Raw genomic sequence first — 9685 nt, 5'->3', positions numbered from 1 at the left:
CCTTGTATCCCCATCCACACTGTGTGTGTTTGTGTCAAGTTAGAGAAGACACAGAGCAGAGGATGCTTCCATCATTTATTGATATCCTATGGCAGTTAATTTGTGGTCACACCAACACCACTCCTAAAATTCAAAATGTGCTTATAAGCCCATACAGGCTGCCAATCCTTCCTTTACACCATGATAACTATCTTGCATTTTATAGTGCAAGGCATTAGTCTGGCAGATGTGTGCAAGCAAGAAAAAATGGTATGAAGGTGATAAAAAAGATAGATAGAAGAGAAGGGAAGCTCTAATGGTTGCTAGGAAAGTTAATCAAAATGAGCCCAGCTGTTTGGGATACCATGCTTCTTCCAAGCACACAAAGCATCACTCTGAAATAATGAGAACAGAGAACTGGTGCAAAACATGGATTTTTGTAGCTGAAATATATTGAGTTAATTTCATGAACTATTTCTCACATATTTAAGGACCCCCACCGGTTCTGTGTATACAACCACACTGGAAGATTCTGGGCAAAATTGACGACTCTACCTACAGTAAGGGACAAAAGATGGTTTTTCTAGTATTTGAACCAAGCTGTTCACAATTTGCATTTTTCTGGTTGCAGCTAATTTGAGTTCTCAAAAATAACACTTCTGGAGGCCTTTAAGATAATTTTATTGAGTGGTTCTTACAAAGATTGTTGCAATATGAAAGTCATTTGTTGATAGAAATATCAAGCTGTTTTGTCAAACACATTGAAGTAACCCAAAAATATATTTCAGAGCTCACAGAGCTTAAAAAAGAGCAGAGATTATATGCAACCAGACAAAATATATTCCTGCATTTCCTACTTCAACTTTCAAACTAGGTATATTCCCTGCAATCAATGGAACTTTAATCTGGAAATGCAGAGATAGCTTTGTTTGGAATTCTAAACACACCTTACACCTTATTTACAAGAAACTTTTACAGAGACAATAAAAAGTTTCCATCTAGAAATAAAATTCTCTAATCTTCCCAATTTTGCCAGCTGGTCAAGTGACCAGATCAGCTGGCAAAAAAAATCACTCAGTAGCCTCTTGAATTTTCAATCCATACAAAACACACTAAATATATCCAGTTAAATCTGATATTAACCTTTAGCAGAACATCTACATTTAAGTGAATGTAAAATGTAATACCTGCATTAAAAGAAAAGGCTTGTGAAACATTAAAAATCATGTCCTGTCCACCTTTTACAGAAAAATCTTTTCTATGAGCTACATCTGTTCCTACAGATCACTTTAGCCAAATGTTCTAAATGTACAAGAATTACAAGGCAGAACAAGTAGTCAGCTTTGTATACAGTGGGAATGCTAATCAAGAGAATGAACACACAGCATTCCTGCTTACTCTATTTTTTGTTTAAAAGTAACAGGAAATGTACACAAAAGGACTTTACACCCTTTCCTTTTGTTTTCATCTAAATAAAAAGGTTACTCAAGTCTTCCTTCAAAAATAGCTATGTACAAAACTGACTAAATCCATCTTCATCGCCGAGTAGGAACCAAAAGCTGGGTTGCAGTCATAGAATCGGGGAAAAGGTTGTGGTATGTTGGAAGAGGTACATATGCTGCTGTGATCATTTTACCTATGACAAACGGGAGAGAAAAAAGCTTAAAATTCTTGCTTGTTTATTTTTTAAACATGAGTGAACAATACGACAAAGGAAAGTGCAATGCCTATGAAGTCCTTTTCAAAGCCTCCAAGGATTATTTTAGAAAACATACCCCACCCTTACAATGTATCTGCATTGCTCAGATAGGCTTTCAACAAGCAAAATAATCCCATAAAAGAAAAAAACATAATAAAAAAGCAAACTAAAATAACAGTGCATCATATAAAAATATCTGCCCAACCAGAAAAATGCTTGCCAAAACAAAAACTTTTTAACCAGTCAGAGAAAAACTATTGAGATGGTTACAGTAAGTAACAACAAAATCTCATGAATTAAGATTATTCCACTATCTGGGTGCAGCCACTTAAAAGGCCCCCTCATACCAATCCATTTACCACATCCCTGTAAGCGGTTTGGACCTTTTTTGTAAGACACAAAGATCTGTCTGGTAAAGAAGAATGGGGCATCAAAGGCTTCATTTTCGCTTAAATAGAATTGTTGTTCTACTTCCTCTTAATAAAACTGTTGAAAAATTATCTTAGGCCAGGGGTGTCAAATTCAAAAACAGATGGGAGAGCTTAATTCTCTCCTAGAAAATGCCCAAGGGGTGCTACACAAATAATCATCTCACCAAAAATGTTAATCCCATCAGAGTTGAATATCAATCTACACAATTAAGAATTAGAAATTATTCCTGCAGCTCAAATCAGCATACACATTATAGCATAAATTAGATGTGAATGTGTGGTGGCCCATTTGCTGTACTAGACTTGCTAACTTTCTTCATAAGTAATAAATATGGTACAGATGCTGTGAGCCTCAATAGAAGCCTGTAATTTGTTACCCTCCCCCACAAATCCTCGCGATTACATAAATCTATGGATATCATTCTAGGATACAAGCCCCTCTCACTACTTACTTCTCAGAAGTCCCAACACTTCATCTATACCTATTATTATTATTTATTTTTATTATTATTATTAACAATTATTATTAGTAGTAGTAGTAGTAATAATAATAGTAGTATTTACATACCTGCAAACCACCTTCCATGTAATGCATTGACAGCTGCAATTGCTGCAGCTATTGAAGGGCATTTGACATATACATTGCCCTGAAATACAAAAGATGTTTGTCACATTTATAACAGAACCTTTCATTTGCATTTCAACAGTGCTAGCTGCAAGTTGTCAGAACAAAGCTACAAGTTAAAAATGAATAAATATTGCAAACTCTATAGTTTATTTAATAACCACAGCGTTAATTCACTAATAGGCAAAAAACCTTGTGGTTTAAGAATGTACCTATAGCCCACAGCTATTTCTATCAAACTTTAAAAAGCAGGGAAATTGGGCAGCTATTGTGAATGCACCAGGGGAGCAGGAGACCTGACCTCCTCTCTGAGATATTGTACTGCCCTACAAATTGTCAAAATGCAAACACCATTTGGGTTGGTCTTTCACAGTCCAATCCACTTCCTGTGTAGCTTGGAAGAATTTGGTAACATGTGCCTCTGAGCATATGGTGAGTGGTGGCAATACTTGCCATCTCCAAAGACGGAGAATTATATTTTTGTATGTTTGTTGGTGTTATTACTTATTTATTGTACTTATATACTGCCCCATAGCTAAAGCTCTCTGGGCGGTTTACAGTAACTAAAAACATGAAAACAAATATACAAATTTAAAAACACATCATTTAAAACAATTTCAAACACATGCTAAAATGCCTGGGAGAAGAGGAAAGTCTTGACCTGGCGCTGGGAAGACAACAGTGTTGGCGCCAGGCGCACCTCGTCACAATCTTACTGCGTTACTAATGTTTCTACAGAGAATCTAAACTAGAAAATTTTATTTCCCTCATTATTCATCCTTGAAATCTGTGTCAAATTTATTTTTATTAATTTCAATGCCTTTTTATTGGTCAATGTCATATGATGGTGAAGACAGCCTTTTGTATTTCAAATTGTTGGTTATGTTCTATTTCTATTTTGGGTGCATTAACAGTTGAATCTGAAACTGCAGTTTGATGTAAAATCAGACTGGTTACAGTATGTTGCTACTTCAGCAATGACTCTAGCTGTTGGAAAAAAGAGGATGCATGTTTTCAGCCTGCTATGTTTAAACCACTTCATTTAAGCACAGTATATTAAAAATATAGAGCACACCTAGAATTTTGCTACAATATATTTCACCTCCCACTGTTTTATCTTGTGCAAAGTGGGACACTCCTGAGGTCCACTGGAGACTATTCTGCAGAAGTCAGTGCCATTATTCCACAATTACGTTTGGAGTTTTTTAGTGTAAATTTTGCAAAGTGTTGCTGTACTTCACATATTCACAGAAATACAAACAAAAGAAAATAATTTCCTATAGGAAACTTCACTAAAATTGCAAAGTAAATCAGACATATTTAAAGTGACCATCTGAACTATATCACCTGTCTTAATAATGTTGCTTCCTCCCTGCTAAAACAAGATCAGCACAGCACGTTACCAAATTCTTCCAAACTACACAGGAAGTGGATTGGACTGTGAAAGACCAACCCAGGGCTGTCATCTCCAATCCTGCCTCTAGCAACGTCAAATGGGTTGGGCGAGGGGAGCGGTACATCAGAACAGCCACATGGGCCTGGGGCACAGGAAGGGTGCTGTTCGCTGTGCTGAGTCAATGGAGCTGTCTCGACTCTTGACTGATCTGAGAAGAGGCTTAGTATATCTTTCAACTGCATCAGGAATTCAGGAGACAACTGCAGTCCTGGTACAGAGGCAGGTAGTTGCCCTGATAGCGGACCAGCAGGCGGTTGTGCTTGCGGAGGAACAGCAACAGTGGGCTCACTGGGCTGGAGCAGCAGGCTAGATTGTGAGTGGCAGACCCCAGGCTGGTCAGGAAAACCCTCGAAGTCATCCGCAGATGACCCAGCTGGAGAGTGAAAGAGTGCTGTCAAGTGCTCTTGGTTAGCAGCTTGAGAATGTGGCACAGAAATGTAACGTGTGTTTTTGGTGGCACTGTGGCGAGACAGGTGTTTAGTTTTAGCCACAGCCTTGGAGTGCAGCCTGGGCAGTTTTTGATTTGCAGACTTATGATGTGAGGACTTGTAGGGTCTCTTAGCCGCTGCTGAATGTGCATCTGAGTGTTGATCCGCCATTCTGAGCGCCCAGCAATGCTATACAAACACACGCACAGAGGTGGGGTGTGTGGTGTGGCAAGGGACTTTCACCACCACACGGTATATATAACACCAACACATGCACAGAGGTGGGGGGTGCGGTGTGGCGTACAGTTCCAATATACAGCTGCGGCGCAGATAATTTCAAGGTGCAGTCCGAATATGCAGTTACTGTGCAGAGGCACTTGTTGTAAAAATAAGTCCTACAGGCACTTGGATAGCCTGACTAAATAATTGTACAAACAAGTGAAGGAGAACAGAAAGGGCAGGAAAAATGGGCGGTCAAAATGGCGCCCGCGAAAAAGGGCGGGAATTTCAATCAAAATGGCAGCCGGGAAGAAGGCACAATGGCGGGCAGGCAAGGGTTCCTGGTGCTTTAGAAGGCCTGTAACGGCCGCGGCAGTAGTCAGGCAGACAGACAGGGGAGAAGGAGCAAGGGTGAGCTCCAAGCGCAGAGTATAAACGATGACGCTCTTTAAATGTGAAAAAGTCTTGGGGGGGGGGTTTCTCCCACGGCCACCTGAAGAGCCTCAAGGCAGAAACAGGCTAGCAGAGGAGCCGCAAAGGCGAGCTCCAACCGCCCCTTGCTGAGGGAGGCCGCCACCTATCACTTCAGCCCAATAGCAGCCCCCGCCAAAAAAGCAGAAGTTAAAGGAGCTGCAGCCGCGGCTCCCAACAAAACGAGTGAAAGCTCTAGGCAAAAATCAGGCAAAAAAGGCAGCAGCCTTTCGCCGCAGCCCCAAGCAGCCGCCGCCGAAAAAGCAGATATGAAAGGAGCCGCAGCCGTGGCTCCCGGCAAGGTAAAAAGCGAGAAAAGACAGCCGCCGCCTGGAGGAGGCGTCAGCAAGGCAGGGGAAGGGCTGACGAGAGAGCTGCAGCCACAGCTCTCAGGGCTCATCCCAAAAGAGAGGGGAGCCCAATAAAATTAGACGTCACCTACGGTGGGGAGACGTCGAAAAGGAAAAAATACTAAAACACTGGCCCAAAAGAGAGCCGCAGCCGCAGCTCTCAGGGAAGGCTCGTCTCTTGGAGACGGGAGCCAAAAAGGAAAACAGCAGCCGCTGGATTCCGTCAAAGAGGAAAAAATACTAAAACACTGGCTGAAAAGAGAGCCGCAGTTGCGGCTCTCAAGGAAGGCTCGTCTCTGGGAGCCAAAGGGAAAACAGCAGCCGCCGGATTCCTCAGCAAAAGGACCAAAAGGGGGAAACAAAGTGAGGTAAAAATAAAAATCCCCCCCCCCCAAAATAAGGTCCCAGACAATAGAAAAAGAGTGAGGGACAGAAGAAACAAGAAGAATTTTGACAGTCCCACACACTCAAACTTAGCTACAGTAGAAGATCCAAACGCCTCAAACGAAGGAAGGCAAGAATGAACTGGAGTGGGAGGGGCTCGATGCCCCAGGTCTTGACTTCGATCCATTCTTGCCTTCGGACGCTAGATGGCGCTATATCCCACGTGATGTCGGACTACCTAAGGAAAATAGGATCCTGTGCAAGCTTGCTGAGAATGGATCGATCATTTGCATGGTTATTGATACAGAAGACCTCTTGGAGGCTGGGCCTGGCAACTCTAGTTTGATCATTTGCATACTTTTTGAATTCAATGGGATTTATTTCTGTGCAATCATGTTTATTTTTATTTTATTTATTTATTAAATTTTTATACCGCCCCACTAGCATAGCTCTCTGGGCGGTGAACAACAAGCAATACAAATATATACAATAAAATCAATAATGTCATACAGCAAAAGTACAGAGAATGAAAGATCTAAAAACAATTACAACACACTTTAAAACTGAATTAAGTTAGATTAAAAGCTCTGGAAAAGAGGAAGGTTTTAACCTGGCGCTGAAAAGACAGCAGTGTCGGCGCCAAGCGCACCTCACTGGGGAAACTGTTCCACAGTTCGGGGGCCACCACTGAGAAAGCCCTAGTTCTTGTTACCACCCTCCGAGCTTCTCTGTGGGTTGGAGCTCGGAGGAGGGCCTTCGATGTAGAGCGCAGCGTACGGGCAGGTTCATATTGGGAGAGGCGTTCCAACAGGTACTGTGGTCTCGCGCCGTATAAGGCTTTATAGGTCAAAACCAGCACTTTGAATCTGGCTCGGACGCAAATTGGAAGCCAGTGCAAGCGGGCCAGAAGAGGTATTATGTGTTCGGACCGCTTGGTCCTCGTTATCAATCTGGCAGCCGCGTTTTGCACAAGCTGTAGCTTCCGAACTGTCTTCAGAGGCAGCCCTATGTAGAGCGCATTGCAGTAATCCAAACGCGAGGTTACCAGAGCATGTACCACTGATTTAAAGCCCCACTGCTCAGATGAAGTAGAGTTGCGTGTCATCAGGATACTGATGACAACGCACTCCAAAACTCCTGATGACTGCACCCAACGGCTTCATGTAGATGTTGAAAAGCATGGGAGACAGAACCAACCCCTGCGGGACTCCACATTGGAGAACCCACGGTGTCGAGCAATGTTCCCCAAGCACTACCTTCTGGAGATGACCCGCCCAGTAGGAGCGGAACCACTGCCAAGCAGTACCACCAACTCCCAACTCCGTGAGCCTCTCCAGAAGGATACCATGGTCGATGGTATCAAAAGCCGCTGAGAGATCAAGGAGAATCAACAGAGTTACACTCCCTCTGTCCCTCTCCCGACATAGATCATCATACAGGGCGACCAAGGCTGTCTCGGTGCCGAAACCAGGCCTGAAACCCGACTGAAATGGGTCTAGATAATCGGTTTCATCCAACAGTGCCTGGAGCTGGCCGGCAACCACTCGCTCCAAGATCTTGCCCAGGAATGAAAATGGAAATGGACTGCCTTCAAATCGACCGAACTTATGGCGACCATTTGAATAGGGTTTTCATGGTAAATGGTATTCAGAGGTGGTTTTACCATTGCCCTCCTTTTTGAGAGGCAGTGACTGGCCCAAGGTCACCCAGGGAGCTTCATGGCTGTGTGGGGATTCGAACTCTGGTCTCCCAGGTCATAGACCAACACTGACCTGGGGGAGGGGCGGGGAGGGGAGGAGATTGGGTGGGTGGGCACTGGGCAAAACTTTCCTTTCCAAAAGGAAAACACTGTGAACAGTATCATTGCTTTTCAGCATTTCCCTCACCTTTTTATTCTACAGCAGGCACATGTAGCCTCCCACCCAAATTTAAACCAAAGCTGTCCCTGGCCACATCCACACCAGGCCTTTATTTCACTTTGGACAGTCATGGCTTCTCTCAAAGAATCCTGGGAAGTGTAGTTAGTGAAGGGTGCTGAGAGTTGTTAGGAGACGTCCTGTTCACCTCACAGACCTTCAATCAGAGTGGCTGACTGTTAAACCAGTCTGGCCACTGGAGCTCTCTCAGTGGAATAGGAGTCTCCTTTTAGCACCCTTCACAAACTACACTTCCCAGGATTCTCTGAGGGAAGCCATGACTGTCTCAAATGAAATCAAAGTGTGGTGTGGGTGTGGCTCCCTGATTAGGCAAGCCCAGCAGCTGTGAGGCTTTTAGAACACTGACAGTTGGTTCTTACTGAGCATGCCCCACGTTATCATAGGGTTCCAGCCAAAATTTCTTAAATTAATTAAAAATCAGCCAGACATTTTTAAAACTTTTAAAGTGCAGAAGATGAAGGTCAGAGTATGGGGCAGGGTCCGTATTAAGATTACAGGTACTCTGTGAACATGGCTGATTTTTAATGAATTTCAACAGATTATGAGAACTTCTGACAGAAAAAAGTCCAAAAGGGGTCTGGGTCTTCTCTCTCTCTCTTTATACGTTGAACTCTCGATTCTCTCTGACTGTTTTATGTATCGCCATGAAAATTGAGAGGGTTGTTAAGCAAGCGTTTCTGAGTTCAGGACTACAAGTTTTGTAAGCTTTTGTTTTGAAATGAGCTTATAGGAAGCATCAGAATGGCATGGGGGGTAGTTTCAATTTAACATTGCGGAATGTGAAAAAACCACGCTGGCTATAGTATACAGCCACTCTTGGGGCTGTATAATTCAAGGCAGCCTGCATGAAAGTACATTGTACAATAAATCAAACAAAATATATGTAACCCATTCTGAATGGCTAACCTGAGACAAAAGCCTGATGATATCATTTTGTACTAATTGAAATTTCCAAATGCTTTTCAAGGGCAGATCCACAAAGAGCATGATTTTACAGCTATCTGTGGTATGATCCATCTGGCATCCCAGTCAAAGCTAAATAAAGACGCACCTAGCCATCTGCACATTTGAAAGCAGCACCAAGTCAAGAAGCACTCCCAAGCTACATACATGTTCTTTTAGGACAGTTCGGCATCTAAGTTTCAGGAGGTGTGCATGTTGGTCAGTGACGCAGGTTGTGAGACTCACAGACAAGGTTTTTAGCAGAGAGAGAGAAACCTGAAGCAGAAGGGTTAAGCTGTGAGAACAGAGTTCCAGACAATCAAGGTCAGTGTGGCTGGCTGAGAGTGTGATAAGGTGGGAACTGGCAGGAACTCAGAGTGGGGGAAGAAATGTCAATGGAGAGAGATGTGTCTAATGTCTTTGCCTAGTAAAGACTCTTACATGAAACTTGCCTGGCCTGTCTTATTCCTGTTCTAAACGGCTTTTGGATTCAAACCACGTCTGACCTACACACGCACTCGCCAACAGGGGTTATGGGCCCAGATTATCAGGCGTGGTAGCGGGTTCGAGAGCCGGTGAAGTGGCGTTGTTGCAGAGAGAAACAAAGCGCAAGTAAGAGGCAAGTAAGAGTGGGCAAAATGGCTGTAAATCTATTATCCGGGATGCCGATGGAGAGACTGAATGCTGTAAATTACTCCAGCTGGAAGTGGAGAATGAGAGCAGTTCTGATTAAAGAGGATTTGAATGATGTCGTGGAAAACCCC

The 9685-nt window shown here is 43.2% G+C and overlaps 1 protein-coding gene across 3 annotated transcripts in view; it reads right to left on the bottom strand.

Annotated features, from left to right (window-relative positions):
• Positions 1-643: 643 nt before the first annotated feature.
• Positions 644-9685, bottom strand: part of RBM39 (RNA binding motif protein 39) — a 47011-nt gene continuing 37969 nt past the window's right edge. For all 3 annotated transcript variants that reach the window (XM_061631740.1, XM_061631739.1, XM_061631742.1), the window contains 2 exons: positions 2678-2756; positions 644-1615 (listed from right to left, as the gene is read on the bottom strand). In XM_061631740.1, the coding sequence (XP_061487724.1) occupies positions 1515-1615; positions 2678-2756 (180 nt within the window). In that variant the 3' untranslated portion in view covers positions 644-1514. The remainder of the gene's footprint in view (positions 1616-2677; positions 2757-9685) is intronic.

Source organism: Rhineura floridana, chromosome 6, assembly GCF_030035675.1.
Source record: "Rhineura floridana isolate rRhiFlo1 chromosome 6, rRhiFlo1.hap2, whole genome shotgun sequence".
NCBI classification, from domain to species: Eukaryota; Metazoa; Chordata; class Lepidosauria; order Squamata; family Rhineuridae; genus Rhineura; species Rhineura floridana.
The sequence above is the reverse complement of the archived record's forward strand: the minus strand, read 5'-3'. Positions and strand labels throughout refer to the sequence as shown.